The 19,746-nt window shown below is 55.4% G+C and overlaps 2 protein-coding genes across 3 annotated transcripts in view; one reads left to right on the top strand and one right to left on the bottom strand.

Annotated features, from left to right (window-relative positions):
- CREBBP (CREB binding lysine acetyltransferase) overlaps positions 1-7,401 on the top strand; it is a 69,185-nt gene extending 61,784 nt beyond the window's left edge. For both annotated transcript variants that reach the window (XM_081170254.1, XM_081170253.1), the window contains exons 28-31: positions 742-909; positions 1,424-1,585; positions 1,950-2,231; positions 3,214-7,401. In XM_081170254.1, coding sequence (XP_081026380.1) covers positions 742-909; positions 1,424-1,585; positions 1,950-2,231; positions 3,214-5,436 — 2,835 coding nt within the window. In that variant the 3' untranslated portion in view covers positions 5,437-7,401. The remainder of the gene's footprint in view (positions 1-741; positions 910-1,423; positions 1,586-1,949; positions 2,232-3,213) is intronic.
- A 1,318-nt stretch (positions 7,402-8,719) lies between these two features.
- On the bottom strand, positions 8,720-19,689 carry SLX4 (SLX4 structure-specific endonuclease subunit). Its single transcript, XM_081170245.1, has 12 exons — positions 19,537-19,689; positions 18,734-18,955; positions 17,130-17,335; positions 16,232-16,524; positions 14,009-14,225; positions 13,762-13,850; positions 13,338-13,484; positions 12,952-13,121; positions 11,294-12,816; positions 11,013-11,118; positions 10,459-10,914; positions 8,720-9,458 (listed from the first exon to the last, which is right to left on the bottom strand). Exons 1-12 carry the CDS (start codon positions 19,569-19,571, stop codon positions 9,137-9,139), a joined length of 3,786 nt encoding a protein of 1,261 aa, XP_081026371.1. The 5' UTR covers positions 19,572-19,689; the 3' UTR covers positions 8,720-9,136.
- Between the last annotated feature and the right edge of the window lie 57 nt (positions 19,690-19,746).

Below are 19,746 nucleotides of genomic sequence, written 5' to 3'. Positions count from 1 at the left end.
CACCAGATGTCAAAGAGAACAACAACTACCAGACTTTTAGAAGACATCTGAAGGCAGCCCTGTTTAGGGAAGCTTTTAATGTTTGATGTACCATAGTATTTTAATATTCTTTTGGAAGCCGCCCAGAGTGGCTGGGGAAACCCAGCCAGATGGGCGGGGTATAAATAATAAATTATTATTATTATTATTATTATCTCTGAGATTAAGGGTCAGCTCCTGCAGGCTAAGAAGGGGGTATATTAGAAATTTAAAAAACGGCTAATTTGGCATCTTAGTATTTTAGGGAATTCCCTGTTTAGGGAATTTTTTAATGTTTGATCATGGTTTTAAAATTTTGTTGGGAGCCGCCCAGAGTGGCTGGGGAAACCCACCCAGATGGGCAGGGTATAAATAAATAATTATTATCATCATCATCTATTTATTATTATTTTAAATGAAAAGGAGTATTCATTTTATGACCTTCAGCACAGTGGCATGTATTTTTTCACAAACGCCTGGTGTGCGATAGGCTCTGGCTGCAATCCTAAACCCACCTGCTGGGGAATAAGGCCCATTTAGCAGAGCAGACATTCAGAAGATAGCGAACAAGCCGGAATGAGACATAGGAAAGAGCCTACAAGTACCAGGAACCAGATTGTGCTAAAGGAGCCTCAGCCTGTAGGATCCTGGGCCTCTGCTGCATCTGCTGGGGGTGTCATCCTGTCCTCCATAGTAACGAAGCCTCTCGTGGTGTTTTTGCAGGACATCTTCAAGCAAGCGACAGAGGACCGGCTGACAAGTGCCAAGGAACTGCCTTACTTTGAGGGTGACTTTTGGCCCAACGTGCTGGAAGAGAGCATTAAGGAGCTGGAACAAGAGGAGGAGGAGAGGAAGAAGGAGGAAAGCACGGCAGCCTGCGAAACAACGGAGGTGACTGGAGTCCTGAGCGCTGTGGGAGGCTGGGAGGTTTCTGCTGGTCTGCTTTGAGATCAGGCCGCCTTGGCTTCTTGGGGCGGGCAGAAATTCCGTGAGTGAGAATGATAACAGGCGCATGTCATTCTCCCAGCTCCAGAGAATCCAGGGCAAGTTCTAGACTGGGGCAGCCCTTCCCTGGGAGGAGCCAATGGGATGTGCAGGGGCGGGACATCCTGAAGCCTGAACAAATCAGAATGCCACCCTGCAAAAAGGGTGATGAAGAAAGTCTTTTTACCTGGCTTTCCAGGGTGTGAGTTCCTCCTAAAATTTGATTAAATGGGAAATGGCATTCTTCAGGCAGTTACTCCTGCTCCCGCCCCTGTTCATTCCGATCTCTGTCCCTCTTGATTGCACACCCCCCTCCTGTTTCGCTGTGTTGTTCCCCCTCCTCCCCACGCCATCAGGCGAAGGCTCCTCTGCCTGCCTGGGCGGGAGGAGCTGCTGAGCCCTTTCTGCGCCCGCCTTGCAGGGGAGTCAGGGGGACAGCAAGAACGCCAAGAAGAAGAACAGCAAGAAGACCAGCAAGAACAAGAGCAGCATCAGCAGAGCCAACAAGAAGAAGCCCACGCTGCCCAGCCTCTCCAACGACCTCTCCCAGAAGCTGTATGCCACCATGGAGAAGCACAAGGAGGTACCTGCAGGCGCCCCCTCCCCTCCCTCCCTCCCTCCCTCCCTCCCTCTGCGCTGGCTTGGGGCATTCATGGGAAGGCAGGCGGGGGGCTGTGGGGGGCAGAGCCAACAAGAAGAAGCCCACGCTGCCCAGCCTCTCCAACGACCTCTCCCAGAAGCTGTATGCCACCATGGAGAAGCACAAGGAGGTACCTGCAGGCGCCCCCTCCCCTCTCCCTCCCTCCCTCCCTCCCTCCCTCTGCGCTGGCTTCGGGGCATTCATGGGAAGGCAGGCGGGGGGCTGCGGGGGGCAGGGAGCCCCTTCCCCAGGCCTCGCCTCGGAGGTCTCTTGGGGCTCACCTCTCCCTTGGCCTGCGCACCTGCAGGTCTTTTTTGTCATCCACCTGCACGCCGGGCCCGTCGTCAACACCTTGCCCCCCATCGTGGATCCGGACCCGATGCTCAGCTGCGACCTGATGGACGGCCGGGACGCCTTCCTCACCTTGGCCAGAGACAAGCACTGGGAGTTCTCTTCGCTGCGCCGCTCCAAGTGGTCCACGCTCTGCATGCTGGTGGAGCTGCACACCCAGGGCCAGGACCGCTTCGTCTACACCTGCAACGAGTGCAAGCACCACGTGGAGACCAGGTGGCACTGCACTGTCTGCGAGGTGAGCCCCTGACGGCTGCGCGGGGGGGGGGGCTACTGGGGCTGTTGGCCTCCGTGGCACCTGCTGGCCAGAGGGCTCCGGGCTCCAGGGACGGCATCACATCCTTGTTTGGAGAGCGCAGTCGAGGGCATGGACAGGAGGTGTGTTCTGCCTTCTGCCGTGCTGTGGAGAGACTCTTCTGCTTCCCAGTCGAGTAGGGAGGGGGCAGAGGCTTCCCAGAGAGCCTCTGGACGTTTTCATTCCTGTTTTCTCAATAGCATTGCTTAGTATGAATCACTTTGATCCTTTCTTCTGTCCTGCGCCTTGGGGCATCTCCCTCAGGCCAGGCAGCCTTCTGCACTGCGGAGAGGCTCATGGGCCTTCGCTTCCCCTTCCAGTGTCCTTGGCAATTAACTGGGTGGCTCCTATGACCAGCACAGACAATCTGCTTTCTCAAGTAGCAAGTGTGGAATGCTGTCTGTGTCAGGGGGACAGATTTCGTTTTCATGTTTTAAAAACTGACCACGAGCAACTACATGTCACAGTTGTATTTGGCTCTGAAGTCCACAAAGTTGGCTCCCTTGGGAAGTTGTGGACTCTCCTTCCTGGGAGGTTTTTAAGCAGAGCTTGGATGGCCATCTGTGATGATTTAGCTGAGATTCCTGCTTGCAGGGGGCCCCCGGCAATGGCCCTCAGGGTCCCCTCCAGCTCTACAACGCTATGATTTTATTAAATGGCATAATTCCATGAAATAAATGTGCCTCCTTGTCTAAAGGATGTGCACCTTGGTTGCTTTCAGTTGCAGGGCTGACTTTGGAACTCTCTTGGGTGGTTGGGATGCGTGTCAACATGGCTACAAGGCCAAGCCGGGAGTGGCCCAGCCTGAGACACCGCGTTTGTGAGGGACGGGGTTTGAGGACCCCCCGGTCCCCTCCGGGGCCTGGTCTCCCTCGTGGGTGGGTGTGCCCTGCCTGACCTTTGCCTCCCTCCCCTCCGCTTCCAGGACTACGACCTCTGCATCAACTGCTACAACACCAAGAGCCACGAGCACAAGATGGTCAAGTGGGGCCTGGGCCTGGACGACGACAGCAACAGCCAGGGGGAGCAGCAGTCCAAGAGCCCCCAGGAGTCTCGCCGCCTCAGCATCCAGCGCTGCATCCAGTCCCTGGTGCACGCCTGCCAGTGCCGCAACGCCAACTGCTCGCTGCCCTCCTGCCAGAAGATGAAGCGGGTGGTGCAGCACACCAAGGGCTGCAAGCGCAAGACCAACGGCGGCTGCCCCGTCTGCAAGCAGCTGATTGCCCTGTGCTGCTACCACGCCAAGCACTGCCAAGAGAACAAGTGCCCCGTGCCCTTCTGCATCAACATCAAACACAAGCTCCGCCAGCAGCAGATCCAGCACCGGCTGCAGCAGGCGCAGCTCATCCGCCGCAGGATGGCCACCATGACCACCCGCAATGTGCCTCAGCAAAGTTTGCCTTCTCCTACCTCAGCCACGCCGGGGACCCCCACGCAGCAGCCCAGCACCCCGCAGACGCCCCAGCCCCCGCCCCAGCCCTCGCCCGTCAACATGTCGCCAGCCGGCTTCCCTCCCGGGGCAAGGACTCAGCCTCCGCCCCCCATCTCCGCCGGCAAGGCTGCTCCCCAGGCCCCCCCACCGCCCGCCCAGCCACCCCCCGGAGCCGTGGAAGCGGCGCGGCAGATCGAGATCGAGGCGGCCCAGCAGCAGCAGCAGCAGCAGCAGCTCTACCGGGTGAGCAGCAACGGCTTGCCTCCTGCCCGCGCAGGAATGGGGAGCCCGGCTGTGGGCGCCGTGAACCCCCTGCAGGCGGCTGGCATGAGCGTGCCCCGGCCCAGCTCTGTGAGCGGCCCCCTCATGCCCAGCATGCCAGCTGGGCAGTGGCAGGCAGCCCCCCTGGCCCCGCAGCAGCCCCTGCAGCCCAGCATGCCCCGGCCATCCCTGCCCCTCGCCACGCAGCAGGCAGGGCCCGGCCCCCGCATGCCGGGTGTCCAGCAGCCCCCTCGCAGCAGCATCCCCCCCAACGCCGCTCTGCAGGAGCTGCTGCGGACTCTGAAGTCTCCCAGCTCCCCACAGCAGCAGCAGCAGGTGCTCAACATCCTGAAGTCCAACCCACAGCTCATGGCGGCTTTCATCAAGCAGAGAACAGCCAAGTACGTAGCAAACCAGCCGGGCATCCAGCCCCAGCCCCAGCCAGCGCTGCAGCAGCAGCAGCCTCCCCCGCCGCCCCCGCCCCCGCCGGCAGGCCTGCACCCTCAGACCGGCTTGCAGAACCTGAGCGCCCTGCAGGCAGGCGTCCAGCGGCCAGGCGTCCCGCTGCAGCAGCCGGGAATGGGGGGCTTGAGCCCCCAGGGCCAGCCCATCAGCATCATGAACCCGGCCCACGGCGCTGGCATGGCCAGCATGAGCCCGCAGTACCGGGAGATGATCCGCAGGCAGTTGCTGCAGCAGCAACAACAGCAGCAGCAGCAGCAGCAAGGAGGGGCTGGGCTGGCTGCGCACGGCCAGTTCCCGCAGCCGCAGGGCCCAGGCGGAGGCTACTCGCAAGCCATGCAGCAGCAGCAGCAGCGGATGCAGCAGCAGCAGCAGCAGCACCTCTCCATCCAGGCGGGGGGCCTGGGCCAAATGGCCCCGTTGGGGCAGCTGAACCAAATGGGGGCGCAGCCCGGCCTTGGCGGGGCTGAGGGCAGCGCCAACATCCAGCAGGCCCTGCAGCAGCGGATCCTCCAGCAGCAGCAGATGAAGCAGCAGATGGGCTCCCCGGGGCAGCCCAACCCCATGAGCCCCCAGCAGCAGCAGCAGCAGCAGCACCTGCTCTCAGGACAGACGCAGCCGGCCCCCCACCTCCCTGGGCAGCAGCAGCAGCAGCAGCTCAGCGCCTCCCTCAGCAGCCAGGTGCGGTCGCCCGCCCCGGTCCAGTCCCCGCGGCCCCAGTCGCAGCCGCCACATTCCAGCCCGTCCCCCCGGATCCAGCCCTCCCCGCACCACGCCTCCCCGCAGACTGGCTCCCCGCACCCGGGGCTGGGGGCCGTGGCGGGCCTGGCCGGCCCCCTGGACCAGCAGGGGCACCTGGGCACCCCCGAGCAGCAGAGCGCCATGCTGCCCCAGCTCAACCCGCCCAACAGGAACGTGCTGCCCAACGAGCTCTCCCTGGTGGGCGACACTACAGGGGGGGACACGCTGGAGAAGTTTGTGGAGGGCTTGTAGCGGCCGTCCTCCCAGGCCTGGACCTTCGGCTCCCGAAACACGGACCTCTCCAAGATCGAGGGCAACCGGCATGGGGCCGGTCTGTCCTGGACCCAGCGGAGGATGAATTGCTGTTAAAAAACAAACAAAGAATATATAAATATATATATTTTTTGTTAAAGCCAGCCAGGTGTGGTTAAAATATCTGGTCTCTCTCTGTTGTTCTTGTTGTGGGGGGGGGGGGTGTTTGTTTTTTTAGTTGTTAACTGTTTGTTGACTTTGCTTTTTTAAAGGGGGAGAACAAGTCCATTATAGTCATATTTTTATTTGTACTTTCAAGACTAAGCATTTGTGTTTTAACAGAGAAGAACAATAATCTTCAGAAACGGATTCCTCAAATAATGCCACATTCTAATGTATCCTGCTCACTTTCTGGCATTTGGCAGAAAGGGTTTTTTAAAATTCTATACTGAACTCTGCAGGTATTTGAAGTATTATCGCCCCTGGAAAAGATGAGAACGGACTCTCGTGCTCACACACACACAGACATACCTGTGTTGCAATGTAGAAATCATTGCTTTGTTTCTCGGATAAAAACTGGTTTTAGATTTACAAAGAAATGAAATAAAATAGGGATGATCACTTCTTAGGCCATGCTAATTTTAATACAGAAGAAGCATATTCTTTTCTTTAATTCATCGATGTGAAACTTGAAATGAGGAAAAGCAATTATAGTGTAAATCATGCAAGTTCTAGAATTACTATAAATATGAAAAATGCAAGAAGATTCAATCACTGTATAGAATGGGAGGGGGGGAACAAAACTCATTTCTTACTTCTATAGCATATTGTTAAATAAACTGCAACAGACAAAAGGGTTGTCCTTCTTGAATTCATGTACATGGTATTAACTTAGTGTTTGGATTTTTTGTTATGAAAAATGCTGTTTTCAACATTGTATTTGGACTATGCATGTCTTTTTCCATTGTATATAAAGTATTGCTTAAAAGTGATATAAATTACTGAAGTTTTTAACATGTATTCTGTTCTTCAAAACCCATGTAAGAATGTTTAAGGTTTTTATTTATTTATATATATATTTTGGATCATGTTCTTTGTAAGACATGGCTAATTATTCACTCATCACATAGACCCAGCCAGCGGTACCTTGCAAACAGCATATCTGGTCTACGGAGCCCATCTGCGTGTGCCTACGAAAGGGACAGAGAAGGGCAGCCATAGGTTTCACAGTGGTTTAGTATTTGGAGATGTTCATGCGTAAGTGTTAAGTGGAATAAAAGAATTATCTTTGCTTTTTCTAAAAATCGAAAATATTAATTTTGACAGAGACCACCAATTGGGAGTTAAACATAAATTTTAGGATCCAGGAAATTCACCCAATACAAATTCCTGATTTGAAAACCAAGGGCAAAATTCAGGGCTTTCTGTGCAGTAACTGATGCAAGCAGCCCTCTTCCATCTCCTCTTCGATGTTGGACAAGCCAGTATCACGGGAGGCTGCTGCTGCTGCTAGCCTCTTGCCTCATCTGTAGAATCCAATTTTTTGGGCCAGGAAATGGTTAAAAACAAGTTGCCTTTTTCATGTGTTGAACATCTGACTTGCTTGGTTTTGAACGCGAAATACGTGCTTCCTTCTATCTTTGTGTTGGAATAGGAACCCAAACACACAAGTGTTTCCCAATGCTAACTGCAGTCGTGTCGTCTCTGATTTTCTAAACTGGACACCTGCACACCAGACAGCTGGCGCTTTGGGTTCCTCTCCCTTGTAACAATCTTCTTCAGCAAGCAAGATGTCCAGTCTGAGCTGTGGTCGGTGGGTACAACCCAAGACATGTTTAAAAGGATGGAAAGCCCTAATGCTGTGTCATATTGTATACGTAAAAAGAAAAGCAAAACCTATATTTGTGATCAAAAAGGAAGAAACTTGAAATGTGCTGGTGTTTCTAATAAAGCTGGTAAAAAATGCTTAAAGGGTGGTTCCAAGTGGCTCAGTGCCCTGTTGGGCCCAGTGGAAATTTGCAGGCAACTCACTCTTCCGATAGCTATTTCTGCCCGGCTTCTGATGTTGAAGCGGAAAAGATAGAAAGCTGCAGCCACCTATTGCATGCAAGCTTCCCTCTAAGTAGCACCTCTCCAGCCTTTGTAGATGGAAGCAGCCAAAGGATGGACCATCACAAAGTTTTAGTCCTTGCGGCAACAGACACCCAAGCGCGTTTGATGCGAGTCAGACCTCTTGCATGCATTGGGGCATGTTTCTGCCTAAAAAGGTTTGAAGTGCTAGTGTGAAAAAGAAAGGGTAGATTCCTCATCAACTCCCTTGCCCCCCCCCCAAAAAAAAACCTCATAAACTTACTGGTTAAAAGGCTGCTTGTGTGTTCTATATAGAGTCCCTGCTAGAGCTAGTTAAAAGTCCAAGAACAAGTGTCAATTTGCAGTGCTCTTGGCTAGAGAGAGGTCCCAGCTTTACAATAAACAACTTGCACTGAATGCTAGTCCTGTGAAGGGCCTATTAGACAGTCCACCAAAGTTCTTAAGGACAAGTGATTCTCAGAAGAGGCGGCCAGCTTTGTGCTAGAAAGAGTACAAGGCCAAAATGGCAATTCATTCGATTCTGAGCTTCCAGCACTCTTCCCTTTGGGAGATGCCTGTGCAGGCAAAAGGACCTGTTGCAGAAGCACGCCCACTGGGAACAACGGCATGTGCATCATTTGAAAACAAATCCAGGCTGCAGTATAGACCAAATGGCAGAAACAATACAAAGCCTCTCTCCTGCTCTAGAGTAAGCTTAAGACCGCCAACCCGTCCTCAACCCCATCCTTATAGAGTCAAACCTCAAACGGCTCCGTTATCAAACATTTTGGCTCCCAAACGCTGAAAACCCGAAAGTAAATGCTCCCATTTTCAAACGTTTTTCAGAACCCAAACGTCTGACACGGCTTCCATTTTGAGTTTCCCTATTGACACGACTAAACAACAACAACATTGAATTGAGGCTTCCACTTTCAGTTTTTGAATGTTTGAGAAGTCTTCTGGAACAGATTATGTTCGAAAACCGAGGTTCTACTGTATATGAGCAGCTAGAAATGCCAGCCCCAATTCTCCCCCCTTGGGACTAGCCCCTAGCACCAGACCACCTTCCAAAAGATGTGGGGTGCACAGCACTTGCTGGAGCTGACAGCAGTTGTTCAGATGATGGGGAAAGCAGAACGTTGGGGGCAGCCTGAGGAAACCTCTCGCTGTTCATCCCAATCGCTTTTAGTGAAACATATTTATTGCACAGGCATGTTACATCCACATGTTTAATGGTTGGCACAGATCAACGGGTACAGAGGGATGCTCAAGGTGAGCCACACCTAACAACCCATAATCTTGGCCAGCGAACACAGGCTGAGACGCGGCAGCAGCTGCACCTGCAATGAGGAGCAACTGCAGTGTGTTTCAGCGTCTCTCTTCGCTCCCCCTCAAGCTGCTCCAGGGACCTGCTCTGTACAGATTTGAGCTGACAGCCACCAAAGAAGCTGTTTTCTCCCATGGTGGAACACAGTTCAGTCCGAGTGCATCATCTAAGCGGAAGGCTTAGTCATGTCTTTGCCACAGCTCTTCCAGTCAAAGAAAAATCACACACACACACGGAAGTGAGAAGAGGCAGCTGAGTGGGCAAAGCACCGGCGGTTCCACCATCAAGGCCCATAGAAACACCTCAGAACCGCCGTCTCCGCTTTTTGGAGTGCCGTTGCTTCTCCCTCCGGGCTTCTGCAGTCGTGAAGGTGATGCAGTGCGCGTCGAGGAAGTCCATCAGCTTGCCCATCGCAATCTTGACGCCGCTTTCCTTCAGTTCTGCCTGCAGCCCAGCCAACTCAATGGGCTGGTACAGGAGGATTTGGCGGCAAAGAGCCGGCTTGGAGGTGAGGTGGCGCCGCAAGGCTTCTACTTTGTGTGCCTCACGGGCTGCAGCCTGAGAAGCCGGGACGTGCTCCTCCTCTTCCTCCTCGACCAGCGAGCCAAACTCCATTGAAGAAGAGCTGAGAGAGAGAGAGAGAGAGAGAGAGAGAGAGAGAGAGAGAGGGAGTCAGAAGCTCTTCCCTTCACTGGCCCTTTGCGAGGAGTCCGGGACACCACTGCTCTGGCCTGAGGACCAGGCGCCACACAAGGAGAAAACATAGGAGGCAGATTGTTGGCAATTTAGCAGACTGGGAAGCAGGTTTTGAGTTATTTACTCATTTCATAAAATGTATACATCACTAGACTGTAAACCACTTTGATGTTTAAAGTTGTTTTTTAACAAAATAAAACAATAAAATTACCAGTAAACGGTAAACAAAACAATAACATTACCAGTAAAACATTCAATAAACTAAAACCAAATTTAAACACACACCCCTATTCTGCGTGTCCAGACAGGCTCATCTAAAGAGGAACGTTTTTAGCAGGTGCCAAAAAGAGGACCGTGAAGGCGCTTGCCTTGTGTCCAGTGGCAGGGAGTTCCAAAGTGTAGGTGGAGCCACGCTAAAGGATTGGAGTTCTTAAGAAGACAGAACAAGATGCAAAGGACTGCATGTGGGGCCTTCTGCATGCAAAGGTGTTCTGCCCTGCCCTTCCCAAACCTTGTTGCAGCAAAAGTAATGGCCTGCCTAAGCACCATTGGAAAACCACTCCAGCCTGGCTCTGGGCACACAAATCCGCTTCCTAAGTCTCTCTGCTCTTGCTGTGTTTCTAAAGAAGCCCTGGTTCCACCTGGGACAGCGATGTTAGACAGGCGGTGGGCCAAGGCTGCTATGAAAACTCAAGAGGGCAGAAGAGCAGAGGGATGGGACGGGGGGGGGGCTGGTTTCAGCTCCTGAGCAAATTCCCACTGAGCAGATTATGTGGAGACAGAGGGACAGGACACAGTTTCAAGGGGTGAGAAAGGCTGGGTTTGGGTTTTGGCAGCCTGGCCATTGTCTGGGCAGCTGTGTTCAGCGGCCTTTTCTGGCCAGAGGGAACCAGCAGGCAGGAGCATGCCACCCCCAGCCAGCCTCCTACCTCTGGGATGCTACGGACACATCACTGCCAGTCCCTGAAGACGCAGTCGATTCCTGGGAGGCCGTGGGCGCAGAGTCCTTGGTGCTTCCTCCAGGGGGAAATCCGGTTGGAAGCGAAGCTGTCCCCTGCAGCGGCCCTGCAGTGGGGGGCTCAAGCCCCTGCCCAAGCCCCTCACGGCCTCCGCCAGAAGGATCCCTGAAGCCACCGGCAGCCTGGCTTCCCCCAGTGCCCTGGCGAGGCTCAGCAGATCCGGGCAGCCGCTTGGCAACGGGGCTGGAGGCGACGGCCAGCCTTCGCGTCCTCGGGACTGGCTGGGCTGGGCTGTGGGGCAAGGCCAGCTGGGAGGCCACAGCTGCCTTTTCCAGGGGGTTGGCTCTGGCCCCTTGGTGAGTGTACTGAAATATCTCCTTCAGCTTCAAGATCATCTTCCGCTTTGGGAGAGCACGGACTCCAAACCTGAGAAGAAACAAGAGACAGGAGGTCACAGAGGCAACCGCTGCAGCCTTTCTCTCCCTGCCAGAGGAGCCTGCCCCCCGCCGCCTGACAGCACCCACCTGTGCAGCTCCTTCTTCAGCTTTGGGGTCTCCATGATGGAGTAAGATGGCATTGGGGTGGGCGGAGCTGCCCTCGGCGTCTCGCTCCCGGCCTCAAAGGCAAGATCTGGAACAGAGCAAGGTGTGCGCAGCCCTCAGGAGGTTTAGCTGGGCTGCCCGGCGAGGGGAAGGTGACCAGCAGGGCCAAAGGGGCTTTGCCAATGCCAGACAGCACAAGCCCAGAGCCCCATGCCAAGCGCTCCCCACCCTCTGCTTCCCCCAGGCCCACAGCGGCCACTTACCAGGCGTTCTCTGGGTCAGAGGAAAGACCTCGTTGCTATCGGAGTCTTCTCCTGTCGAAGCACCCCTCTCTCCGAAGTGGGGGGCAGCTGCTCCCCCAGCCATGGGACTCCTAGCTGGCGGAGTCCCCAGCGGGGTTGGGGCATTTGCTGTCAGAAAAAGAAGGCTGTCCCCTTCCTCCGAGCGACACAGGGAGTCCTCCCCAGGCACAAGGGGGCTGCTCTGGGGCCAAGGGGCTGCTGAATCGAGCTCCTCTTTGCTGTCGCCCACGACCACCACGGGGCTGCTGGCAGGCTTCTTCCGGGCAGGCGGGGGTCCTAGCAGAGGCAGCCTGGTAGCGGAGCTGCTGGTGGGTGGGCTCTCTCCAGCCCCTTTAGACCCCTGCTCCTCAGTCCCGGGGGCCAAGGTGGGCTTGGCCGGCTCTCGGCGGCTGGAGCTGCACCCGCCCAGCAGAGGAGTGTCTGGCACTCTCCAACTGGAGGCCTCTTCCCAGCTGTCTTCTCCATTGCTGGCCAGCCTCAGAAGCAGAGGACTTCCTCCACCAGCGTCCCAAAGCTCCCCAGGACCCACCTCACGGGCGGCTGGAAGGGATGGGCTCTCCCCACCGGAAACGTCTGCCCCCCCTTGGCTCGACTGACACTGCAAGGCCCCTATGTGTGGCCCAGAGAGGGCCGCTCCGGCAAGCTCTGCCTCTTCATCAGAATCCAAGAGCACAATGGGGCTGCCCTCCGAGGCCCCACGGCCCCCCGGGCTGCAGCCAGGACCTGGGGTCTTGTTCCGCGCAGGCCGCTCCAACTCGCTGTTCGGAGGGGTAGAGAACAGGCCCCGAGTGTTCAGAGAGAGGAGTGCCAAGGGGCTGGTGGGTGATGCCGGCCTCCGTTTGGGAGAGGAGGATCCCAGGGGCAAGAGGTCCCTTGGTGGCCCCAGGAGGAGGCCGGGAAATCCCTGAGACGCAGGGCCTGGGCTGGCTGCACTGCCCCTCTGCTCCTTGGCACAGCGGCTCTGCTGAGAGAGCCCAGAGCAGTCACCCTGGGTGGCAGGAAACAGGGCTGCCGAGTGCTCGTGCTGCTCTGCATTCTCCTCCTCCACCTGGGGCACTCTTCTGGAGGCAGCTCTGAGGGGGGGCCCTGGGCCACTGGCAGCAGCAGCTGGCAACTGGGACTGTTCCAGGCAGAGGCTTCCTGTCCACTCTGCCGTAGCTGCCCTGCCCTCTGCAGGCTCCTGTGGCACCTTCCTGGGGTCAGCGGCTCCCTTGCGGACGACGGGCCCATCGTGGGCAGCTCTGCGCTGGGTGGCAGCAAACTCGTAGATCTGCTCCAGCTCCTGCTCGCCCACTTCCTCGCTGTCGGCTTCCTCCGGCTGTCCGCCCTGCAGCAAGGCTTCTTCCTCTTCGTCCAGCCACATGGACTTCAGGAGCCCCTCAAAGGTCTCGGCTCTGTCCTCTCCGGCCTCCTCTTCAGCTCCAGGAGCCCCCAGGGCAGGCTGGCAGCCAAGGCAGACGCCAGCCAGTTCCGTCACTCCAAACCTGAAACAAAAGAGGTGCGTGCAAATGCGCTTCCAAGAGAGGGGGGGGAGTGTCTCCATCAGGCGTCAAAGTGGAAGTCAGCCTGGGGGGGCAGGGGGCAGGGGGCAGGGCCCAATCCAGCAGGAGCCCACCAACCTCCTGGCCAAAGCAGCCACTTCCGACAGCACATGGCGAGGGACGGAGACGTCGGCCGTGTAAAGGTAGCTCAGGAACACGCCCAGGGCCTCCTTCGACACATCGCTCAGCAGCACCCGGCGGGTCCCTGCTCCCCCTTCTTCAGCCACGAGGAAACCTTCGCAGCCAGCCTGGCAAGAGACGGAGGACTCTGGAGCAGCCAGCGGATTGGGGCCCCTGCTTTGAGCATCATTCCCTCTTGCCAGAGATGGCTTTGGAGAGCCAACATGAAGAGAAAATGGCAAGGGCAAAGTCTCGCTCCTTGCCTGATACCCCCAGACCCAGACCCCAGGCCAGGAACAAGGAGACCCCTCGGGGTGATGTGCCCCCCAGCCGCTCCTCCTTACCATTTCCATCAGCTGTGGGCACCGCGCATAAAGCACAAAGAGGTGCGCATAGAGGAGCTCCCCAGTGTCCACCTGAAACTGGACGTCACTCAGGTGAGGGTTGTTCACCATCCCTCTGAAGGCATCAGCCAAGGAGCCCAGTGGGAGCTGAGAGAGAGGAGAGAGAGAGGGAGGGAGAGAAGGGCCACACTCCACCTCCTGCTCCAGCTCCTTCCTGGAAAAGAGCAGGGGCCAGACGGACCTCGAGGAAGGACCGCAGTGGGGCTCAAACCCCCCTCACCCCCCACCTGCAGAGGCACCCAGATTTCCCTTGCGCATCCACAAGGGGCTCAGGGGGGCTTCCTCCCAGGGGGTTTCAGGATCCTCTGCTTCCCAGCTAACACAGTGCCCCCCCTTCCAACCAAACATGGGGGTCTAACCTTACCATTTGAGGACAGCTCCTTTGGGGCAGCTGCTTCTCCAGTGGTTGGAGAAAACTGCTCTGCAGAACGTCGCCAGAAAGCCAACCTTGACCTGGAGCAAAGGGAGAAAAACACAGGGCCACAATAAGTAACCTGACAACCGGCTCTGGGTCCAGGCAGGTCTCTGCCCCCGTCAGCAGCCCAGACTCCTCTTTGCAGGCTCAGTTCTGCGCTGGCCGGCCCCTTTTCCCCAAGGAAGTCCTTGCTCACCCGGCCCCTCCTGCTGCCACTGGGTGAGGGTCAGCCCTTCTCCCGCCAGCTCCACCAGGTCCTGCAGCGCCTCTGCATCGCCCGGTTGGCCAGGCAGCCTCTCCCTCGAATCTCCAGAGGCGCTTCCTGGGAGAAGCACAGCACCAGCCGGCCCCTGCTCCCTCTCGGCTGGTCTGATGGTCCCCGAGGATGGCAAAGCCACGCCTGGCACGGCTCCCTGGAAAGGAAGGTTTGAAGTTTAGCCTCAACACGCCAGAAGCCAGCCCAAATGGCAACACCCACCATCTCTCAACCCATATATATATATATATATATATATATATACACACACACACACACACACACACACACACAGTGGACGCTCGGGTTGCAAATGTGTTCAATGCGGGATGCACATTCACAACTTGCAGTGGTGCATCTGTGCACGTGCGGATTGCGATTCAGCACTTCTGCGCATGCGCAAAGCACGATTTAGTGCTTCTGCGCATGCATGACCGCCAAAACCCAGAAGTAACCCGTTCCAGTACTTCCGTGTTTCAGAGGTCCATAAACCGAAAAAACGCAACCTGAAGCATCTGTAACCCAAGGTAAGACTGTGTGTGTGTGTATACACACACACACATTGACACACACACACACACTTTGTGTGTGTGTAATTTTTATTAAATTTCCTGTTTTACAATTTAAAGTACTCATTTTTACATTTTTAAGATATCAATGACTTCCCTTCTTCTCTTTCCATGGTTCATTTTGCATATCACAAATCCCTGCATATTTTACAGAAACTATACCATTCAGTATTTCATTATCACAACCATAACTTATTTACACTGTTGAATTTATCTAAATGCTGCCAGTGTTTTCAGCTGTACACAGGTATTTCCCATACATTCAATAAATGTTTTCCAATCTCTTTAAACATATGTTCTTCTTGTTCTCTTATTCTACGTGTTGAGTCTGCAAGCTGCGCATATTCCACCAGTTTACGTTGCCATTCTCCTTTAGCTGGGACCTCGCTCCTTTTCCATTTCTGGACGGCATCTCTCAACCCTTGTCCAGTCTCCTAGGACGGAGGTGTCTGATCTCAGGCCGAGGAGGGGCTTCTTCCTATCTGCCAGTGGGCAGCCAGCCCCAGAGCGCCCAGGGGAAGAGCGAGGCTGGCCCCGAAACAAGGGGGCCATCTCAAGTCCAAAACACCACCCACCTCCCCTCCCCATTCTGCCTGGAAACTAGAGCCAGCAGAGGAGGGGGCTGGGGGTCACCTGCTCCTCTCCACCTCAGGGCAGAGCATCCGGGGCCTGCTGAGACCCCTTCCGTCATCCAAGGCCCCCCCTCATGCCCCAGAGGCAGCAGCAGGAAGAGACTGGGAACCAGGAGAACAGTCAGAAGGAAACAGAAACAGAATGAAGCACTCCTGTTATACAAAAATCTCCAAATGGGTCCAAACTTCCATGTCTGAAACTCCTAGTAGAGGACAAGGATTTAGAGATTACGCTAAGGGTGGCCAAATTCTGTGCAACTGCCATAAAACTTAGGGATCAAGCTATATAACCAAAAGGATTAAGGTTTTAAACGATAATTTTAGGTTATATTTTAGTAACCAAGATTTAATATATATATTTTAACTGCCGCTATATCTGAATTGTCTCTGTTATACCCAATTGCAATTCAATGTATCCCTGATTTTCCTGATATTGTAAGTGACCTGGAAATGGTCTGTGACCATACTAAAAAAATTCTATTCTATTCCAGAATGAAGCAAAAGTGGAGGCCCCGGCGAATGATGGACACAGATCTGGCCTCAACGGGGCAAGTTGAAGCCACCAGTGGCACTTCTGGGAAGCTCCTTGGCTGGGCCAGGGAGCCAGAACCCAGGAGTCCTAGGCTCCGTTGCCCCCTGGCTAGACAGGGATCCTGTGACTCTCCCCTCCTCCTCTTGAAAGAGCTGCTGTGCACAAACTGCACTGGGCTCAGCAGCACTTTTCCGGGGGGCGGGTGGAGAGGCCCTTGCTCAGGGCTCTGCAGGGAGGGCAGCCCCAGGATCAACCGCCCAGAAGGAGCTCCCGTTTCCAAAGGGCTCTCCAAGACTGGATCCTGAGCAGGCAGTCCCAGGAAGGCCAATGTGCAGATGAGACCCCCTGCACCTTGCCAGCCTGATTACTGAGCACCTAATAAGCAGGCAGGAGTTGGAGCCCCGCCCCCCCCCCCGACACAGACACCCACCTCCTCGGGCGTCTGCAACAAAACAGAGCGGGCGAAGTCCTTGGCCTGAAAGCTGCCCGGGGGACACAGTCTTGCCAAGGAGCTGGCTTCCCACAAAGAGCCGTGGGCCCCCCCTGCTCCCCAAAACAGCTCAGCACCCATGAGGCGGCTGGGGGGGAGCTGGGGGGTGCTGGGGAACTCCTCCTCCGCTTCGGAGAGCAGCTGCGCCACACGAGCCTCCATCCTCCGGCGGGCCTCCTGGGGGTCCTGGGGCAGCAGCAGAGGCAGACCCAGCTTCACGCGGTTCTTCTTCTCTAGGAAGCAACACACAGGGAACGTGTCTGAGAGCCACGGAGGAAGCCCCTGCCTGCCCCACAGCAAACGCTGCCCAGGCCTCCGAAGGGCAAGGAGGAGAAGCAGGGGGAGGAAGCAGCCCCAGTGCAGCAGGGGCCACAGCCGTTCCCCACATCACCCTCTGGGAACAAGGGCATTTCGTCTGAGAAGTTTCTGTTGAAGGATCCTGGCAGGAGAGGATCAGAGAGGCGGAAGGGACCCCAGGGGTCATCCAGACTAACCCCCCCCCCCCCCGCAGTGAAGAAATCGCAACCAGACATAAATGCAGGAAATGGACATGCTAAAGATCTTGCCTAGGGTGAAGGGCACCCAAGAGCTGCAGAGGCCCACTCCCGCCAGAAGCTTCCTGGCACAGCAGGCTGAAAGCAGCCCATCTCAGCGCTGGGCTCTCCCTGGCATCTCAACAGGATAAGATGCACTAAGGAAAAGGTTCTCAAGAGAGCTGCAGAATAAGCACATTTCCAGAGGACATAGAAGGAACCCGCGAGTTGCCTTGAGCCCAGAAGCCAGAGGCAGCCGCCAGAGACCTCCCCCGGGGGCCGGTTGCCTTCCGCCAGGAGCTCACCTGCTTTTCGGGGCTTCCTGCTTTGCAAAGCGGTGTCCTGCCTGCTCCCGGCCAGCCGTTTGGTCTTCCCCTCCTCCTCCTCCAAGAGAGAGCGGGACATGGCCATGGCAACCAGCAGATCCTCCGTCGCTCCATCCACCTCGGCCACCGCCTTGCGTTTCTTCGGCAAGCGTTGCGCGGAAGAGGCACCTTTTCGCTTGGACCCGCTGGACGGGGCAGGAGAGGTCAGTTAACCCAGCTCAGGAGCTGCAGTGGGCAATAGCTGCCCCCCCTCCAATCTGAGTGGACCACCCTAAGCGTCCTGCAACACTCCTCTCTATGGACCAGGCTGCCTTTCAGAGGGGAGGTGCTCCTATCTCTGCAGACCAGGAAGCTCCCTCCCTGCAGGGCCGCTCCATCTCTAAGCCCAGATCTAGCACCTGAACCACCTCTTCTGATTCAAGCAGAGCTGGGCGGGTGCCAATCACCTACTGGCAAGATCTCACTCCTGACGATGACAGCTCCCAGCTGCTTCAGGCAGACATGAAATAGGGCAAGGAAGAAGAGGGTAGCAGGAGGCCACAGGAACTGCACCGTGGTACCAAGCAGTGACCTCCCCAAGAAGCACTTTCAAAAAATGGTCTTGGATGCAGCAGCAAAACCGCTGGCCTCCGATGTCCCCAGTGCCCACCTCCCTGGGCCGCTCCAGAAGGACAGCAAGGTCCACAGCGCCAAAAGACCAAGGAAAAGGAGAAGAGGGACCCTTCCCATGACAAGCGTGATGTCACCAGCCAGGGTGACCAAGCCACTTCAGCACCACTGTAGACCAGTATGAAGTAAGCAGCACATAAGCGGCACACAAAACACTACCAAACCATTCTACGTTCTAAATCTTATATTAATAATCCAGAAATTGAGAGAACAAGGTACAAGATCTACAACAAAAGCCACTAACAGAAAACTCATTCAAATTGTGTCTAAAAGGAAGATTCAGTCTTTAAAGTTCCTTTAGCCAGGCTCCTGTAGATATCAACAAAGGTAAGTTTGATCAAACGAAGTGTCGGTGATGTTACGCACGAGAGTTAGACAGGGTGCCGCGTTTGTCACCTGTTTTGCCCATGAAGAGTCTCGGGCTTCTTCAATTTTCTATTTGTGGCTTTTGTAGTACATCTTGTACCTTGTTCTATCAATTTTTGGATTATTAATATAAGATTTAGAACACAGAATGGTTTGGTAGTGTTTCATGTGCCGCTTATGTGCTGCTTGCTTCATACTGGTCTACAGCGAGAATTGGCAGCCCAGGTTCATTTCTTCAGTACTTCAGCACCACTGAGCAATCCTGAAGGCAGGTCAGCGGTTTTCTCCAAATATGCTGCCCTCTCAAGTCCCAAGAGGAGGAGGGCTGCTCAGAACTTGGGGGTCTTCTCAAGAAGAGGAATGGGCGCAGCACCCCCTCCTCCCCTCTGCCCAAGTGAAGCATTAATTGCACCCCAGGCCCACCCCGTGAACCCCCCCCCCGGCTCACTCAAGAGGCCAAGAAGAGGAAGAGCTTCACTGAGCAAGACTCCACATCCACGGGAGCCGGGGCCCTGAAGGGCTCTTGCTGGAGGGGACTCTGGACTCACCTCTGGGCGGCTGGGGGGCCGAGGAGCAAGGTCTGCTGTTGCTGCTGCCGCACTGCCTGAAGGAGCAGCGTGGGGGGGACCTCCATCCTGGCAGCGCAGCGCTTCAGGTGGCTGCCCCGGCTCCGGAGGGAGCTGAAGCCCTTTCCGCAGATGGGGCACTCGGGAACAACCGGGCCCCTGGCAGCGGGGGCAGAAAGGGGGCCCTCCAGGTCATCCAGGCACCTGGAGGGAAAGCAGAGTCTCTTCAGGCAGGAAGCCCCCAGAGGAGAGGAGGACCCCCGCCCCGCCCCAGCCCAGCTGCTAAAGAACCCTTTTATTTTTTATTGAGGTTTTATTCATATTTGATTGAACTCTTTAGTAGATTAAATAGAAAAAGGAAAAAGGAAAAAAACATGGAAACGTAGTTCATTACAAACTATTGTTTGTATACTATAATGTATATAATAACAATAATAATTTTTATTTATACCCCGCCCTCCCCAGACCAGGCTCAGGGCGGCTAACACCAGGTATAAAAACAATTGATTAAAATACAACTTAAAAACAAGATTAAGTAAATATGTCAACAGGCTTGTTTTTTCTCTCACATATACATCAGTTCATGAGTCACTATGGTTTTGATAAATGCTTTCCAGCCTTTCCCGAAGAAATGAAAACAAGGCATGGAGCCACCACTGTTTAAGGTGAGGCCCAGGAGAAAATGCAACAGGTGAGCCAGGAGACACGGAGGCAGCCACTCAAGAGCAACAGTTTGGCCTGAGTCTCCCAGCAGCGCCCCCTCCCTCCAGCCAAGGAGCCCCCACCTGTTGACATGCTGCTCCCTCCGGACGGAGTTCATGGCAGAGAGGTCCTTCTGGCAGATCTGGCAGAACACCCAGCCGGCCTCCTCCAGGCTTCCCGGCTGCAGCAGCTCTGGATGAGCAGCCCCAGGGCATCCTCCCCAGGACTGGACTAGGGGGGGAGAAGAGAGTCAGTCCCAGGCCCCCTGGCTCCCTCAGAGCAGCCTCACCCCC

This window comes from Podarcis bocagei (genome assembly GCF_964188305.1).
Source record: "Podarcis bocagei genome assembly, chromosome: 14".
Lineage (NCBI taxonomy): Eukaryota > Metazoa > Chordata > Lepidosauria > Squamata > Lacertidae > Podarcis > Podarcis bocagei.
Note: the sequence above shows the minus strand (reverse complement) of the source record. Positions and strands in the feature narration are given on the sequence as shown.